Consider the following 19846-nt stretch of genomic DNA (forward strand, 5'->3'; position numbering starts at 1 on the left):
ACCTTGGAGGCAACATACCATCTAAGAATCTCATTTTCATCCACAGAACCTTGTTTCTGTTTGTCTAACTAATTAATCCTCTATCACAACAGCTTGCCTCTTCTCCCCCTTCCCCTCAGAATCAGAGCCAGACTTTGTGCCAGAGACCTGACCACTATGACTTTCCTCTGCTAGGTTATCCCTCCCAAAAGTATCCAAGTGGTATACCTGTTGTTGAGGGGGATGGCCTCAGGTGCTGTGCACTGGCTGTTTAACCCCTTTCCCCTTCCTGACTGTCACCCAGTTTCCTGTGTCCTGCATCTCGACTGTAGCTACTTCTCCATATCCCCCCCATCACCCCCTCAGCCTGCTGCATGATCCAGAGTTCATCCTGTTTCTGCTTCGACTCCTTAAAGTGTGGTGTTAGAAGCTGCAGCTGGATGCACTTCTCACAGGTATAGTCATCAAGAACACAGGAGGTCTCCCTGCCTTCCCACATCCCGCAAGAGGAGCATTCCACTATCCCTCCTGGCATCTCTGCTGTTCTAACTGAGCAAGTATAAAGAAAAACGAACAATAAACTGGGGTGGGGGGGTGTGGAGAGAACTCTACCTACAGCTTTTTTGCATTCTCTCACTGAAGCCTCTTCTCGCTGTATCCTCGAAGAGCTAAAGCCTGAAAGATCACCGCTCTAACTCTGGCCATTCCAAGGATGGCCACTCCGCTTTCATCTGCTTTACTTAAATTTGTTCTTGCCAGTCAATCCAAAATGCTGATTGGTTGCAGCTCAAAGCAGCAAGCTGCTGAGTCGCTGCCTTTTCTGCTTAATCAGTGAACCTGAATGAGCTGTGTCTTCTCAGGCTTCTGATCGCCAATTTGCCACTGCTCAAAGTGCTGGAAGTCAATCATCCCAGCCTCACGACATCACTGCAGGAGTTCCTCAGAACAGTGACCTAGGCTTATCCAGCTTCAGCAGATTCATCAGAGACCTTCCTGAACTTCATGGGGTCACAAATGGAAATGACTCTGACCTTCTTGACCCTCATGTGGATGGTTGCACAATGATCAGTTCTGCTCAGTACAAGAAGTAGTCTATGTCTGCCTGCAGCAAGATGTACAACAACCCGCAGACATGGGCCGATAAGTGGCTGCTAATGTTTGTGCTATAAAGTGTCAGGAAAGAACTACAGGAAAGGGTGCAGCGCACATCTTCTTGGGTTACATCAATGGTGTAAGGCTGAGAACTTTTAGGTATGAACTAATATCCTGGTCTGGTCTAACATGGACAAGAAAGCTCACCAATGCCTCTACTACTCCTGTACTTTCCTCCAAATACCATAAAATTATGCCTCCTTAAATTCGCCATTTCCACCCTGGGAAAAAGGTCTCTGATTGTCCACTCAACCTATGTCTCTTATCTTGTATGCCTGTATCAAGTCACCTCTCTTTGTCTTTCACTCCAAAAAGAAAAGCCCTAACCTTGCTCAACCTATCTTTATAAGACTTGTGATGTTCTCGGTCATGTGAATAGAAATGATTACACAACTTGGTTATGGCTTCTCTGATCAACTGAAGGGTGACCTTTGACATTGGTACAGTGATTCTGCTTTTTGAAGGATTCTCCAAGCCTGATCTTTACCTCTGGTGCATTGCCCTGAGCTCTGGAAATCCCTCTGTTCCTCTCTGCTGTAAAGGCATTTTAAAACCTTCCTCTTTGACCCTGCTTCTGTGTGCTATTTAAAGCATCCAACAGTCTCAAGTTGTTGACTGACACACTGTTCCCCTTTCAAAACCATCTAATTTCGACTTGAGCAGTGGGATGAGTTTCTAGCAAGTTCCTTCCTGCTCCCTGTTTGTCTCTTGGTGTCGAGGAGTGAACATCAGAATTAGATTTAATATCACCGGCATATGTCGTAAAATTTGTTAACTTTATGGCAGCAATACAATGAAATGCGTGGTAAATAAATATAGGGAAAAAATTACATTAAGTATTAAATAAATAAGTAGTGCAAAATAACAGAAATAAAAAGTAATGATGTAGTGTTCACGGGTCCAAGGTCCATTTAGAAATCAGGTGACAGAGGGGAAGAAGCTGTTCGTGAATCACTGAGTGTGTGCCTTCAGGATTCGGTACCCCCTGCCTGATGGTAACAGTGTGAAGAGGGCACGCCCTGGGTGGTGCGGATCCTTAGTGATGGACACTGCCTTCCTAAGGCACTGCTTCTTGAAGATGTCATGGACACTACAGAGGCTGGTACCTATAATAGAGCAGACTAATTTTACAAGTTTCTGCAAATTATTCTGTTTTTGTGCAGTAGTTCCCCCAATGCCCATGACACATGCTGATGCAGCCAGTCAGAATGCTCTCCACTGTACATTTGTAGAAGTTTTCGAGTGCTATAGTTGATAAACCAAATCTCCTCAAATTCCTAATGAAATATAGCTGCTGTCTTGCCTTCTTTATAGCTCCATTGATATGTTGCATCCATTTTAGGTCCTCCCGAGATATTGTCATCCAGGAACTTGAAATTGCTCACCCTCTCCACTTCTGATCCTTCTGAGGATATAAGGATCACCTGTCCTTGTACTGAATTATTTTGTATGGATATTGTGTAAGACAGGTTTTTCCACTGCACTTTGGTATGTCTGACAATAAACAAATTCACTAGTTTAGTTTAGAATCAGAATCCGATTTATTATCACTGATCTATGTCATGAAACTATTGTTTATGAAAATTAATAAATAGAGAGAAACATAACAAGATAGTCTCATTGGTTCACAGACTGTTCAGAAATTCAGAAATAAGATGGCGGAGGGAAAGAAGCTGTTCTCCACCTTGCTTCCGGTGTCGTCTTAGGTGGCGAGTGACTCCAGGGTAGTATCTAACTAACTTGCTGATTAATAATGTCACCTCCCCAACACCCATTCTTACTGTGTAGCTAACACAGGGGGTTAGCTTAGAACATAAAGCACCACAATGTAGCATAGGTCCTTCGGCCTGCAGCGTTGTGTCAGCCTTTTAAACTACTTCAAGATCAATCTATCTTCCCTCCCAAATAGCTCTTCATTTCTCTATCATTCATCTGCTTACCTAAGAGTTTTAAATAGCCCTAATGTATCTGCCTCTACTAACACCCATGGTAGCATGCTGCACACTCCCCACTCTCTGTATAAAAAAGCTTAGCTCTGATATCCCCTCTATATTTTCCTCCAGTCACCTTAAAATTGTGCCCTATTGTATTAGTCATTTCCACCCTGGGGAAAAAGTTTTGTGCTGTCCACTCTCTAACTATGCCTCTGATCATCTTGTACAGCTCTATCAAGTCATATCCTTTGCTCCAAAGAGAAAAGTCCTAGCTCATTCAACCTATTCTTATAAGACACTGTCTGTAATCCAGGCAGCATCCTGGTAGATCTCCTCTGCACCCTCTCTAAAGCTTCCACATCCAAAGTAAAGAGGTGATGTACCAGACATTTTTTTTTACCCCTGGAGTGGTGGGTGCCTGGAACAGGCTGCCAAGAGTGGTGGTAGACTCAGATACAGTAGTGGTATTTAGCAGACTGTTAGATGGACCCACGGAGAAATATACAGTAGATCATGTACACGCAGAAACTGTTTAGCACATAGATCGGGTAGTGGAGGTATAATCTGAATATCTCTGCTGATCACCCTATCCTTGACTACACGCAGAAACTATTTAGAACATAAATATTACAATATGGTACCGGACCTTTGGGCACAATGTTTCCCTGACCTTTTAACTTAGAAGACCATAAGACACAGGAGTAGAATCAGGCCATTCCGCTTCGCTTTTCCATCATGGCTGATTTATTTTCCCTCTCAACACCATTCTCTTGCCTTCTCCCGGTTTCCTTTGATGCCCTTACTGATCAAGAACTTATCAACCTCTGCTTTAAATATGCCCAATGACTTGGCCTCCACAGCCATTGGTAGCAATGAATTCCATAAATAAATTCATCACCCTCTGGCTAAAGAATTTCCTCCTCATTTCTGTTCTTAAGGAACTTCCTTCTATTGTGAGGCTGTGTCTTCTATTCCTAGACTCTCCTACTATTGGAAATATCCTGTCCATGTTCACGCTGTCTAGGACTATTCCATTCGACACAGACACAAAGGGCCAAAGAGCTTCTTCCTGTGCTGTACTGCCCTATATTTTCTCAGTGGGTTCAGTGGTAAGTATGCAGGATGTTTGCAATGTGCTGGGTCTCTATGCCATGTTGTGGGCAGGCCTTCTGATGCGGAGAGGATTGTCCATGAAGGTTGTCTACCTTGAAAGGTGTGGCTGGAGGGTTAGGTCCAGGGGTGGGACACCTTGAGGCTGAGACTTGGGAGCGTGGTGCAGAGTGGGGTCTGGCTAGCAGACACTGTTGTTCACCGTTGGTCTGCCCTGTCCAGGTGTGTGTGGATAACTTCACTCAGTACAACTCAATGAATCTACAACTTCCTGACTCATTTTCAGGGACTCTTTATAACTCATCTTCTCAGTGTTATATTTTTGTTTGCACAATTTGTTGTCTTTTGTACATTGGTTATTTGTCAGTCTTTGTTTATGTATATCTTTCTATGAATGACTTGTGAATTTGGATGAGGAAGTTGAAGAGTGGGTAAGTCTGCAGATGACATGAAAGTTGGAGTTATGGATAGTGTAGAAGGTTGTCATGGGTTACAACAGGACATTTATAGGATGCAGAGCTGAGCTGAGAACTGGCAAATGGACTTCAGCCTGGAAAAGTGTGAAGTGATGCACTTTGGAAGGTCAAACTTGAAGGCAGAATTGAAGTTTTAATGGCAGAGTTCTTACCAATATAGATGAATAGAGGGACCCTGGGGTTCACATCCATAAACTCTTAAAACTGCCACGCAAGTTGATGGGGTTGCTAAGAAATGTATGGTGTGTTGGCCTTCATTAGTTGGGAGATTGAGTTCAAGAGCTGTGAGGTAATGTAGCTCTATAAAACCCTGGTTAGATTACACTTGGGAGATTGGCTCAGTTCTGGTTCCTTCATTTCAGGAAGTATGTGGAAGTTTTAGAGGGGACGTAGAGGAGACCTACCAGGATGTTGCCTGGATTAGGGAGCATATCTTGTGTGTTGAGCAAGATGGGGCTTTTCTCTTTGGAGAGAAAGACTATAAACCATATAACAATTACAGCACAGAAACAGGCCATCTTGGCCCTTCTAGTCCGTGCTGAATTCTTACTCTCACCTGGTCCCACCGACCTGCACTCAGCCCATAACCTTCCATTCCTTTCCTGTCCATATAGCTGTTAAATTTAACTTTAAATGACAACATTGAACCTGCCTCAGCCAGTTCTGCTGGAAGCTCGTTCCACACAGCTACCACCCTCTGAGTAAAGAAGTTCCCCCTCATGTTTCCCCTAAACTTTTGCCCTTTAACTCTCAACTCATGTCCTCTTGTTTGAATCTCGTCCACTCTCAATGGAAAAAGCCTATCCACATTGTTACGTACCCCGTAACTGGGTTGCCAAACCAGCAGAAATGGACCACTTAGTTGGAGTCTGGATTACTGGAACTAAGAAAGTTTTATTAAAGAAATAAGTAACACAGTACTCTAATCGTAAGGATATAAATGCAACAGGTTAGCAATGATAAAACACATGTACACAGAACTAGGATAATAGGATCAATCAAGCTCTATCGCAGTCCAGGGGTAACATGATCAGTCTCAAGTGACGCAGAGTTCAGTTCAGCTGAGTACAGTTCGCAGCAATCGCTGTTGTGCCATTGGAGAGAGAGAGCGAATATGCAAATCTGATTCAGACAGACCTTTGATGTTCTTCGCGGTTAGCTTTCGGGCGAGCCCTTTTGCTGTCTTCTGAGGTCACCGACTGTGACCCCTCCGTTCCGGATACAACCGTTCTTCCACGGTGAACCCGGCACCCAGGCAAGGGCGGACACACACACCAGGTTCCCGCCAATCGTACCTTTTCACCCTGTGCATCTATGGTCAGTCCTGCGACCAGACCTCCAAAACTCACACCAACTTGTGGGGGCACACCGCACTTCCAGGGTCTCGTTATCTCGTGGTGTCTGTCTTGCCTTAGCGAACCTGTTCCTTTTATCCCCCTGCTGGGGTATCGCCTGTCCATCAAACTTCAAACAGTTCAGGTTCAAAGCAACCGGTCTGTCAATACTCAGAACTGTGTCTCTTTTCGTTAATCTCTCTGCTCTCTCATTAACATGTCTGAATGCTGCTCCATTGTCTCACTTATTTCTCTCATTAGCATCAATCTTCTGATAACTTTGGTCTTTTGTCACACCCATATCCTTCAGAGGATTTTTACTGGGGTAAAAATTATAGGCATGAATACATTATTAGATACACACTAATATACATGGTCATTGGCTATTTGGCTAATACAGAGAACTTTAAGTTGTCAACACCTTGACAGACAGTCAGCAATCACCTTTCCGTTCCTTTTATATATGTTATTTTAATAATCCTCTAAAACCAGGCTCCAACTTAGCAAACTTCATAGTGGCCAAAAACACTAATGAGTTGTGATCAGTGTAACTTCTCAGTGGTTTCCGCCCCGGACAAAGATAACAAGGGTCGTCCCACACCAACCTAGCATTCTTTGGCAAGAGCTTGGTAAGAGGGAGGGTAATATCCTCAAAGTTTTTGTCAAACTTCCGATCGTACCCCACCATCCCCAAGAACCTTCTCAGCGCTTTCTTGTCTGTCGGGGTGGGGACTTCAGAGATAGCCCGCACCTTAGCCTGCATCGGTGCCAGTTGCCCCTGTCTTCCCACAAATCCCAGATAAGTGATCTTTCCATGGATGAATTCACTTTTTGCGAGGTTCACTGTCAGGCTGGCTTCAAACAGCTTTTTAAACAGCTCCTCCCACGTGTCACTCCAGACCACTAAATCGTCAATATACGTTTCTGCGTTCTTTAGCCCTTTTGACACTGAATTAATCGTCCTATAGAGGTGTTGCTCACTAGGCTGACCTGATGTGACAACAACACCGTGTCCCGGCTCTTTGCATTGCCTCGGGACATCCGGACATAAATGTGCATGCTGTTTAATTGTCTTTATCGGCATCTCGCTTTGTTCGGGGATTAAGTGAGAGAACTCATCAGCAAAGTTGGCCAAAATAATAGAGTTCTCCCATCTGGTCGGCACCACACTTATCTTTTCAAAATGGGTCTTCCCCTTATCAGGTGGCACCCTAGCCTCATTAATTTTCGTGATAACACCGTCTAGGTTTGTTCACCTATCGTGGCAAGCTGTTAGCATATCAAAAGCCTGTAACTGTGTTAGCGCACGTCTACAATAGTCAATAGCATCCTTCCTCCTGTGCGGCCAGTAAAACTCTTTCATGATTCTACTGACTGTTTTCCTCACCTCAAAATGTCCATCGAGGAGTATCTTGTGGGCCAGGTTAAGAATCTCATCCCCATAAATTTTTGGCACCACCCCCCATTCCTCATCTGTGGGCACGGTACTTGGTCTCCATTTTCTCCTTAGTACTCCCTCCTTCACATAATAGCCCACTGGCTCCCTTTTTAATTCTGCTTCGTAGGGAGCTGTCTCCGTCAAAACCATCAGCTCCTCGTCTCGCTCCTGTGCCTGTATAAAGTCTTTCCTTGCTAATGATAGGTTTACCTCAACGTCCGTTTCACTACACTCCCTCTTTTCACTTTCTAACCCCTCCTGGTACAAGGCTGGTAAAAACGTCTCCGCTAAAACTACATTCGCTTCGGCAGCCTTTCTGGACATGCGCCGAGTCACTGTGCAAACAGGATAAACCTGTGAGTCCATGGGCGGGGCCTCAATGCTGGCAAGTTGGCTTGTCAATCTTACTGCTGGGTACACCTCTCCGCCGGCGAGGTCATTACCGAGTAAGACCTCCACGTCTTCCATCGGTAGTTCGGCCTCACCCCAATCGTGACCAGTCCGGAGACCAAGTTGCTTTTTAGGTGTATCTGGTGCAAAGGTACTGCTTCAGTCCCTTTCCCAATGCCTTTTATCACCCTGACCTCCCCAGTCTGGGTCTCTGAACTGAAGTCTAACACACTCTTTAATATCAATGACTGACAAGCTCCAGTGTCTCTCCAGATCTGTACTGGAACTGGGTTTAACCCCTCCTTCACCGACACCAATCCGGCCGAGATAAACCTCTTGCGCCCTTCCTGAACTTTATCAGACCTCTTCTCCCCGTTTGTTTACCAGCTTAACACAGCCAGTCGGAACCGTCGTTTTCCCTTTCCCCGTCTCCTTCTTTGGGGCAAAGCACCTGGACGCAAAGTGTCCAGCTTTCCCACAATTATAGCATACGACCCCAGGAGACTTCCTACCGAACTACTCCCGGTCTACCTTATCCTTCTCACTAGTCCCCGGTTTACTTTCTGACTTTTCTGGCGGACTCTCTCCGCCCTCTTGACTACCCTTCTGGTACCCTTTACTCGGGGTAAACTTCATTTTATGTGTCAACGTGTACTCATCCGCTAACTTAGCAGTTGCGGCTAAGATGTCTGTCTCTTTCTCATCTAGGTAGGGTCTCATACCTTCAGGGACACAACCTTTAAACTGCTCAATCAGGATTAGCTGTAGCAGTCTGTCATAATCCCCATTGACCCCCTTCGAGGCGCACCAACGCTCACAATATATCTGCATCTCACGGGCAAACTCTAAATACGTGCAGCCTCACTGCTTCCTCGCATTCCGGAACCTCTGCCGGTATGCCTCCGGGACCAACTCATAAATCCTGAGTATCGCCTCTTTCACCACATCATACCTCTGGGTATCTTCTGGGGACAAAGCTGAGTAAGCTTGTTGGGCTTTTCCTTTAAGTACACTCTGAAGCAAAACAGCCCACTTATCCATCGGCCAGTCCTGACTTACAGCAACTTTTTCAAAATGGAGAAAGTACTGATCAACATCGGTCTCTTCAAATGGGGGAACCATCCTAACCTCCTGGGTCGCCCGGAACCCTCCACCTTGGTTCGGCATGGGCCCCTGCGCTGCCGCCATCTTTAACCTCTCCAGCTCAAATTCCCTTTCCCTCTGTTTCTCTCTCGCTTCTCGTTCTAACTGCTTGTCCCTCTCTTCTCGCTCCAGCTGTTTTACCTGGAACTTGTGCTCGAGTCTCAGTTTTTCAATCTGCAGCTGTACCGCTTCTCCACCAGGTTTGCCAATAGTTATCACCTCCAGCTCCCCTTGGGGAAACACACCTTTAGACACATAGTGCTCTACGATAGCTCTGTGCATCTCCGCTCTCCTCATTGTCGACTTCTCCTTAAAAAGATTCAACTGTTTGGCCACAGCTGCCAATTCTGATTTCCTGGCATCCTCTAATACCTCCAAGGTCGGCGCCTTTAGAAATTCCTCAATCTCCATTTCTGCTGTTTGCCCTTTCTTTCTTTCAGGAATTTTAACCCAATCAATTTACCCCGTCCCAAATTTAGCGTTCAAAATCGCGGACGAGAACCCCACTTATGTTACGTACCCCGTAACTGGGTTGCCAAACCAGCAGAAATGGACCACTTAGTTGGAGTCTGGATTACTGGAACTAAGAAAGTTTTATTAAAGAAATAAGTAATACAGTACTCTAATCGTAAGGATATAAATGCAACAGGTTAGCAATGATAAAACACACATGTACACAGAACTAGGATAATAGGAATCAAACAAGCTCTATTGCAGTCTAGGGGTAAAATGATCAGTCTCAAGTGACGCAGAGTTCAGTTCAGCTGAGTACAGTTCGCAGCAATCGCTGTTGTGCCATTAGAGAGAGAACGAATATGCAGATTTCTGATTCAAACAGACCTTTGATGTTCTTCGCAGTTAGCTTTCGGGTGAGCCCTTTTACTGTCTTCTGTGGTCACCGACTGTGCCCCCTCCGTTCTGAATACGATCGTTCTTCCGCGGTGAACCCGGCACCCAGGCAAGGGCAGACACACACACCAGGTTCCCGCCGATCGTACCTTTTCACCCTGTGCGTCTATGGTCGGTCCCGCGACCAGACCTCCAAAACTCACACCAACTTGTGGGGGCACACTGCACTTCCAGGGTCTCGTTATCTCGTGATCTCGTGGTGTCTATCTTGCCTTAGCGAACCTGTTACATTTATCCCCCTGCTGGGGTATCGCCTGTCCATCAAACTTCAAACAGTTCAGGTTCAAAGCAACCGGTCTGTCAATACTCGGAACTGTGTCTCTTTTCGTTAATCTCTCTCGTCTCTCATTAACATGTCTGAATGTTGCTCCATTGTCTCACTTATCTCTCTCATTAGCATCAATCTTCTGATAACTTGGTCTTTCATCACAACGTCAACTCATAATTTTAAATACCTCTATCAAGTCCCCCCTCAACCTTCTACGTTCCAAAGAATAAAGACCCAACTTGTTCAACCTTTCTCTGTAACTTAGGTGATGAAACCCAGGTAACGTTCTCGTAAATCTTCTCTGTACTCTCTCTATTTTGTTGACATCTTTCTTATAATTCAGTGACCAAAACTGTACACAATATTCCCCAAATTTGGCCTCACCAATGCCTTGTACAATTTCAACATTACATCCCAACTCCTATACTCAATGCTCTGATTTATAAACGCCGGCATACCAAAAGCTTTCTTCACCATCCTATCCACATGAGATTCCACCTTTAGGGAACTATGCACCATTATTCCTATTATCTGTTCTACTGTATTCTTCAATACCCTACCATTTACCATGTATGTCCTATTTTGATTAGTCCTACCAAAATGTAGCACCTCACATTTATCAACATTAAACTCCATCTGCCATATTTCAGTCCACTCTTCTAACCAGCCTAAATCTCTCTGCAAGCTTTGAAAACCTACTTCATTATTCACAATTCCACCTATCTTAGTATCATCTGCATACTTACTCATCCAATTTACGACTCCATCATCCAGATCATTAATGTATATGACAAACAACATTGGACCCAATACAGATCCCTGAGGCACACCACTAGACACCGGTCTCCAATCTGACAATGTTATCCACCACTACTCTCTGGCGTCTCCCATCTAGTCACTGCTGAATCCATTTTACTTCTTCAATATTAATACCTAACTATTGAACCTTCCTAACTAACCTTCCAGGTGGAACCTTGTCAAAGACTTACTGAAGTCCATATGGACAACATCCACCGCTTTACCCTTGTCAAATCTTAGCAACCTCTTCAAAAAATTCAATAAAGTTTGTCAAACATGACCTTCCACACACAAGTCCATGCTGACTGTTCCTAATCAGACCCTGTCTATCCAGATAATTGTATATACCATCTCTAAGAATATTTTTCATCAATTTACTCACCACTGACGTCAAACTCACAGGCCGATAATTGCTAGGTTTACTCTTAGAACCCTTTTAAAACAATGGAACAACATGAGCAATACGCCAATCCTCCGGCACCGTCCCCGTTTCTAATGACATCTGAAATATTTCTGTCCGAGCCCCTGCTATTTCCATACTAACTTCCCTCAAGGTCCTAGGGAATATCCGGTCAGGACCCAGAGACTTATCCACTTTTATATTCCTTAAAAGCACCAGTACTTCCTCTTTTTTAATCATCATAGTTACCATAACTTCCCTACCTGTTCCCCTTAACTTACACAATTCAATATCCTTCTCCTTAGTGAATACGGAAGAAAAGAACTTGTTCAGAATCTCCCCCATCTCGTTTGGCTCCGCACATAGCCATCCACTCTGATTCTCTAGGAGACCAATTTTATCCCTCACTATCCTTTTGCTATTAATACAACTGTAGAAACCCTTGGGATTTATTTTCACCTTACTTGCCAAAGCAACCTCATATCTTCTTTTAGCTTTTCTAATTTCTTTCTTAAGATTCTTTTTACAGTCTTTATATTCCTCGAGCACCTCATTTACTCCATGCTGCCTATATTTATTGTAGCTATCTCCCTTTTTTCAAACCAAGTTTCCAATATCCCTTGAAAACCATGACTCTCTCAAACTTTTAGCCTTTCCTTTCAACCTAACAGAAACATAAAGATTCTGTACCCTCAAAATTTCACCTTTAAATGACCTCAATTTCTCTATTACATCCTTCCCATAAAACAAATTGTCCCAATCCACTCCTTCTAAATCCTTTCGCATCGCCTCGAAATTAGCCTTTCTCCAATCAAAAATCTCAATCCTGGGTCCAGACCTATCCTTCTCCATAATTATATTGAATCTAATAGGATTGTGATCACTGGATCCGAAGTGCTCCCCAACACAAACCTCCATCACCTGACCTATCTCATTCCCTAACAGGGGATCCAACACTGCCCCTTCTCTAGTTGGTAACTCTATGTATTGCTGCAAAAAACTATCCTGCACACATTTTACAAACTCCAAACCATCCAGCCCTTTTACAGTATGGACTTCCCAGTCTATGTGTGGAAAATTAAAATCTCCCACAATCACAACCTTGTGCTTACTACAAATATCTGCTATCTCCTTACAAATTTGCTTCTCCAATTCTCGCTCCCCATTTGGTGGTCTATAATACATGAGGGGGAGTATGCGAGGGGATTTTGATAGAGGTATATAAAATTATGAGAGGCATAGATTGTGTGGATAGCCAGAGATTTCTTCCCGGGGTGGAAATGTCTGATACAAAAAGGCATCATTTAGGGTGATTGGAAGGAAGTATTGGGGTGGAGATGTGAGAGATACGTTTTCTACGCAGCGAGTCTTGGGTGTGTGGAACGTCCTACTAGAAGTGGTGGTAGAGGAAGATATATTAGGAACACTTAAGAAACTCTTAGATGGGCACGTGGATGATAGAAAAATAGAGAGCCATGGAGGAGGAACATCACAGGCAAAGTGCCCATAGTGTGCTGTGCTGTTCTGTTTTCTATAATTTATTTGTAAATTCTACTGTAATCCTTTAATTACCTTGTAAATGCCTGCAAGAAAATGAATAGCCCAGGCAGCATTCTGGCAAACAAGAAAATCTGCAGATGCTGGAAATCAAAGTAATATGCACAAAATGTGGAAGGAACCCGGCAGGCCAGGCAGCATCAATGGAAAAGAATAAACAATCGATGTTTTGTGCCAAGACCCTGATGAATCTCCTCTGTGCCCTGTCAAAAGCTTCCACATCCTTCCCATAATGAGGTGACCAGAACAGAACACAATATGCCAAGAATGGTCCAATAAGGGTTTTGTAGAGCTGCAACATCACATCATGGCTCTTGAACTCAATCCCCGTCTAATGGCCAACACGCTGCACACCTTCTAAACAGTCTCATTAACTTGCACAGCACAACATTGTGGGACCGTGCTGTAATGTTTTCTGTAACATACGCACCCAGTGGCCACTTTAATTCCGGCAAGACGCACTCAGTGCAGGAGCTTCTGTGGGCCAACCAAAGATGTTATTGTCTCTTTCTAATCATATTTATTACGATCGCGAGACCCCACTGGACATTAGGAACTTAAAGTACTGCATGTCTACACCATCAGCGAGTTGCTGATTGGTGGAGAAACTGAAGGAGCTGGACTTGGTGTGGCCCGTGCTGCTGCCTGCAACAGAGATGTGTCGGAGTCTGTGTGTGGATGTGGTGTGCAGTCTAGCAGTGAGTGATTGTCTTAGTCACTTTTATTGTGATCGCAAGACCCTGTTGGACATTAGTAACGTGGAATGCTGCAAGTCAGGTTCACTGGTTAATCGGGAAGACCAACGGCGTGGGAGCTGTGTGGCCTTAGTCATTACGAGGACTAGGCCTCAAGCCATGGTGTCGCTTGTTCTCAACCATGTGGGGAGAGGCGTTAGAGGCATGTGGTGTGACATCCAGGGTGGTGCAAGAGCTGCTCTCCGGTGTTCGCCTGGTGGAAGACAAGCTGGATTGTTTTCATCTGCAGACGACTGCAACATTCATGGACTCAGGGATTTGGATTTTTTTTTGTGTGTTACTGTATTTTACTGCTGCCTTATCTACTCCATCTGTGCCTTGCACTGTGAGTGACTGTTGGTATTGTGTTTTGCACCTTCGTTCCAGAGTAACACTGTTTCATTTGGCGCTCACTAGGTTTTTTTTTGTTTGTTTTTGCACCTTTCTCTGTAAACTCTAGAGCAGGATTGTCCCAGCCTGCGGTCCATTAACCCATCAGTTAACGGTAGGACTCCACAGCATAAAAAAGGTTGGGAACCCCTGTGATAAGAGACTGTTGTGCATGATAATCCCAAAATATCAGCAGTTTCTACAATACTTACACCACCCACTCTGGCACCACCATGGTCAAAGTCACTTGGATCACATTTCTTCCCCATTCTGATGTTTGACCTGAACAACAATTGAATCTCTTGAACATGTCTGCATGCTTTGAGTTGCTGCCACATGATTGGCTGATCAGATATTTGCATTAACGGGCAGGTGTACAGGCTTACCTAATAAAGTGGCCGCTGAGTGTATGAGCTTTAATAATAAGTTTTATTTTGCCTTTGAGGTGTGGAAGACCAGATGGCTCTGGCTCTGGAGTTGAGCCGGCGGGAACAGCAGCAACTTCAGGGTGACCCTTCACGATGGGATCGCACCCAGGACTCCATGGACCCGCGCCTTGCCTATGGTTTTGGGGATGATGATGATGAGGAAGACGAGGCCCTCCAGCTGGCGATGGCCTACAGCCTGTCTGAGATGGAAGCCCAGGGGCGAGGAGCAGGTGGGAGCAGAGGGAGGGGAAGAGGACTCCGCCAGGCCCATGAGACAGGGAGAATGCCCGGGGGCAGGGACGGTAATGCCAGTCCCGGGGGTGCAAGCCGGGCCAAAAATGCCAGGGATCCAGGGGCCTCGGCTGAGGCACCGCACTCCTCTACCAAGGAGGAGGCAGAGAAGAAAAAGAGCCGTTGGAGGTGTCTCATTAGCTGAGCATTTGCCCTGTGTCCCTTTCTCCTGCCTAACGCCCAGAATGCCAAAGCCTTGCTTATACAGGCACAGAAAATTTGATCTATAAAGTGAATAGGCCTTTGCTGCTTATCACCCTGCCCCCCCCCCCGCGCTTTCTCGCCCCACCTCCCCCTCTGGGATTTTGTTGATCTAGGTTAACACTCTCAAGATTAAAGATTCAAGAATCTAGATAGTTTATTGCCATTCTTTAGTTCACAAGAATAAAGAAGAAGTAAAATGATTGTCACTCTGGATGCAAGGCAGCATAAAGAACAAAATAAAAACAATAAATATAAATAGCTAATCTTGTATATTAATATTTATTGTATTCTTTATGCTTGTTCTATTTTTTTATGCTGCATTAGATCCAGAGAAGCAATCATTTTGTTCTCCCTTACACTCGTGTACTGAAGAATCACAGTAAATCGTGAATCTTGGATCTTGACTGACTTGCTGCAGGATGTTTTTTTTAAAACCAAAGATAAAAGATTAACTTTATTTGTCACATGCACATCAAAACTTGGAAATATACAGTACAGTGAAATGCATCGTTTGTGTCCATGACAAACACAGTCCAAAGATGTGCTGGGGGCAGCCTGCAAATGTCGCCATGCTTCCAATGGTAACATAGAGTGCCCACAATTTTCTAACCCTGACCCATGTGTCTTTGGGATGTGGGAGGAAACTGGAGCACACATAGGAAGCCCACACATTCATGGGGAGAACATACAAACCTTTGAGGCTTCAGTGAGGGGAGGCTTGAGTGAGAGAAGCTGAAAAGTTGTAGATAGATTTTTTTTTTCCAATTTATTTATTGTTTCCTTCTTTATAATTGCACTGTTAGAGCAGTAGGGATGCCAAGCAGGATAATTGAATGCTCCTCTTGTAGGATATGGGAAGTCCGCTGTTCCTGACAACTTCACCTGCAAGAAGTGCATCCAGCTGCAGCTTCTAATGCTCTATGTTCAGGAGTTGAAGCTGGAACTGGATGACCTCTGGATCACTCAGGAGGTAGAGGGGGTGATAGATTGGACCTGTAGAGCGGTAGTTACACTCAAGGTGCAGAACACAGAAAACTGGGTGACAATCAGGAGGGTGAAAGGGGTTAAAAACCCACTGCAATGTACCACATGGCCATCCCCCTCAATGACAGGTATACCACTTTGGATACTGTTGGCGGGGAGAATGACCTAACAGATGAAAGCCACAGTGGTCAGGTCTCTGGCACTGAGTCAGGCTCTGTGGCTCAGAAGGGAAGTGGGGAGAAGAGGCAAGCTGTGGTGATAGGGGATTCATTAGTTAAGGGAGCAGAAGAGAGGTTCTGTGGATGAGAACAAGATTCCCAGATGGTATGTTGCGTCCCAGGTGCCAGGGTGTGGGACATCTCGGTTCGAATCCTCAGCATTCTTAAGTGGGAGTGTGAGCAGCCAGAGGTCGTGGTAGGAAGAGGGACGAGATTCTGTGAAGAGAATTCAGGGAGTTAAGTGCTAAGTTAAAGGACAAGATTTTCAGGGTTGTGAGCTCAGGATTACTACGCATGCTACATGCTAGTGAGGCCAGAAATTGGAAGATCATACAGTTTACCATGTAGATAAGGAGTTGGTGTAGGAGGGAGGGTGTCAGATTTTTTGATCTTTGGGCTGTCTTCCAGGGAAGGTGGGGCCTGTACAGAAGAGACTGTTTACACCTAAACTGGAGGGGGACTGATATCCTACTGGGAAGGTTTGCTAGTACTGCATGGGGGTGTTTAAGCTAGAGTAGCAGTGGGGTGGGAACCAGAGTGCCAGAACAGATAGTAGAGTGCTTGTGGAGACAGAGGTTAAGACCTCAAAGCTGAAGCAAAAAGTTGAGCATGGTTGGGACTAATGTTCTGAGCTACATATATTTCAGTGCAAGTATTGCAGATGAGCTCGGCATGGATTAATGACATTGTAACCATTATTGAGACTTGGTTGCAGGAGGGACAGGACTGGCAGCTCAATATTCCAGCGTTCCATTGATAGAGCAGGAGGGGTGACAATACTACTCAAGGAAATTGTCACTGCAGTTCTTTGTCAGGGCAGACTGGGAAATCATCTAGTGAGGCTTTATGGAAGGAATTGAGAGCTAAGGAATTAATGAGGCTATATTTTCAATCACCTAACAGTTTGTGGGATTTATGGAACAAGTTTGTACAGAGATTGCAGGCTAGTACATTGACCTTCATAAAATAATGTATTGAGTACAGGAGTTGGGAGGTTATCTTGAAGTTGTACAGAGTATTGGTGAGACCTAATTTGGAGTATTGTGTGCAGTTTTAGGCACCTACGTACAGGAAAGATATAAATTTTCTCTGTACTCCTTCAATCTTTTGGACAAGGATGTTGGTGGGAGTGGAGACCTGAGAAATATAGGTTAGAATTTCAGTCCTTAGAACATAGACATTTGAGGGAGGTATGCTAGAAGTATGCAGAATTGTGAAGGGTATAGAAGGGGTAAATGCAACCAGGCTTTTTCCACTGAGGTTGGGTGAATCTGCAACTAGAGGTCATGGGTTAAGGCTGAAAGGTGAAATGTTTAAGGGGAACGTGAGGTGAAACTACTTCACTCAGACGGTGGTGAGAGTGTGAGCTGCCGGTGGAAGTGGTGGATGTGATTTCGATTTCAACATTGAGAAGCTTGGGTCGGTTTGGTAGTTTTCTATGACTCTCTGTAAACGCCTTGCAGACAGTGGTGCGAATTGAACCCGGATTGCTGGTGTTATAAAGCATTATGCTAACTGTTAGGCAACCGTGCCGCCCCTGGCTTGTCAAAGTTTGTGTATTCAGCTCATTGTGTCTGTAACGGGTGCGTGGTTGGTTTTAAGAGCAAGGTCCTAGAAATGATCAACCTCATTTCTAGGACCTTGATCTGAAAACCACCCATGTAGTCTGGGGGGAGATTTGTGGTGGTTGTCTGCCGTGCCCAATGATGACAGAAGACCTGCGCAGAGTGTTTTTAAATTGGAAAAACTATTGCACTGGGGCACTTCCACTCCCTTGACCTCAGAAGTCCAGGTCCAGTGGTATGAGCAAGCATTACAAACTGGAGTCTTCCTTGGTTGCAGTGGAGGACCACAACATCTTCTGTGCCTTGTCATGCCCTTCGCTCGCCGCGGAGCGCAGCAGTACCGCCTTCCTGGCCATTTAATCTCACCGAAGATCTCATCTACCCAGTACACTGGAGCGGACTTCGCATGCTGGGGCAGACAGGTCCCTCACTCACCAGGGTATGAGGCTGCAGGCAGGTCCCTCACTCACCGGGGTATGAGGCTGCAGGCAGGTCCTTCACTCACCGGGGTATGAGGCTGCTGGCAGGTCCCTCACTCACCGGGGTATGAGGCTACAGGCAGGTCCCTCACTCACCGGGGTATGAGGCTGCTGGCAGGTCCCTCACTCACCGGGGTATGAGGCTGCTGGCAGGTCCCTCACTCACCGGGGTATGAGGCTGCAGGCAGGTCCCTCACTCACCGGGGTATGAGGCTGCTGGCAGGTCCCTCACTCACCAGAGTATGAGGCTGCTGGCTACCCTCACCTGGTTTAGTCTGCTTGTCGAAGTGTTTTACCGGGGTGTGGCTGCTGTCGCATGCAAACAACTACTTGGAGCCACAATTGAGAGCTGAGTGTCCGCGGGGGACCAGAGGTGAGTGAGCTGCCCGGGAATGGAGACGACAAAACCCTTCACCAGAGGTACTACCCCCTCCCTGGGCACCCCTCCACCACCCCCGAAGGAGGTTTACTCTACACCTAAGAGCAGAATTGGGCCGTGTGGCCCATCAAGACTGCGCTGGCATTTCATCATGGCTGATTTATTATCCCTCTCAACTCAATTCTCCTGCCTTCACCCCATAGCCTTTCACACCCTAAACACAAAATACTCTGCAGGTGCTGGGGTCAAAGCAACACTCACAACACACTGGAGGAACTCAGCAGGTTGGGCAGCATCCGTGGAGACGCTGAGTCAATGTTTCGGGCCGGAAGCCTTCGTCAGGACTGTAGAAGGAAGGGGCAGAGGCCCTATAAAGAAGGTGGGGGGGGAGGGTGGGAAGGAGAAGGCTGGTAGGTTCAAGGAGAAAAACCAGTAAGGGGAAAGATAAAGACCTACCAGCCTTCTCCTTCCCACCCTCCCCCCACCTTCTTTATAGGGCCTCTGCCCCTTCCCTCTTCAGTCCTGACGAAGGGTTCCGGCCCGAAACGTCGACCGATCTTTTCCACGGATGCTGCCCGACCTTTCACACCCTCACTGATCAAGGACCTAACATCTCCACTTCAAATATATCCAATGACTTGGCCACCACATACTGTCCTTTCCCTGGGAGTGGTGACGGGACAGTGTAGAGGAAGCTTCACTCTGTGTATAACAACAGGAGTGTGTGATGGGTCAGTGTATTGGAAGGTTGATTGCGTATCTAGCCCTGTGAGTGTGTGATGGGACAGTATAGAGGGAGCTTCACTCTGCATCTGATCCCAGGAGGGTGTGATGGGACAGTGTAGAGGGAGGTTGATTGTGTGTTTGACCCCAGGAGTGTGTGATGGGACAGTGTAGAGGGAGTATCACTCTGTGTCTGACCCTGGGAGTGTGTGATGGGACAGTGTAGAGGGAGTATCACTCTGTGTCTGACCCTGGGAGTGTGTGGTGGGATGGTGCAGAGGGAGGTTTAGACTCTATCAAACCCTTACTATACATGCCTCCTGAGACAAAGTGGGGCAGGTTTTACTTTATCTAACCTGTTCAGGGAGAGGTTGATGGGAGGAACTTTATCAACCCTATAATCTTCACATTTTGCATGGTGAGGACTATGTTACTTTCTGCTAAGTTATTAATTTGCACTGCACCTAACCTAGGTGGCAGAACTTAAAACACCAAATGCACAGCTTAGTGAATGTATTTAAACCACAGCTTCTCCCACTCTCTCACTCTTTCCTCTCTTTATC

At 45.6% G+C, this 19846-nt stretch overlaps 1 protein-coding gene across 5 annotated transcripts in view; it reads left to right on the forward strand.

The window, feature by feature from the left end:
- dnajb2 (DnaJ heat shock protein family (Hsp40) member B2) overlaps positions 1 to 19846 on the forward strand; it is a 98163-nt gene that overhangs the window by 61088 nt on the left and 17229 nt on the right. For 3 of the 5 annotated variants that reach the window (XR_010018383.1, XM_063051382.1, XM_063051381.1), the window contains exon 9: positions 14458 to 14670. Coding sequence is in view for 4 of the 5 variants with exons in the window: in XM_063051382.1 (XP_062907452.1) it covers positions 14458 to 14670 (213 nt within the window). In the remaining variant the exon portion in view is untranslated. Of the gene's footprint in view, positions 1 to 14457; positions 18895 to 19846 lie in introns of those variants that run through there. The other 2 variants (XM_063051379.1, XM_063051380.1) reach the window with 1 other exon arrangement.

The sequence above is a fragment of the Mobula hypostoma genome, chromosome 6, assembly GCF_963921235.1.
Source record: "Mobula hypostoma chromosome 6, sMobHyp1.1, whole genome shotgun sequence".
Lineage (NCBI taxonomy): Eukaryota > Metazoa > Chordata > Chondrichthyes > Myliobatiformes > Myliobatidae > Mobula > Mobula hypostoma.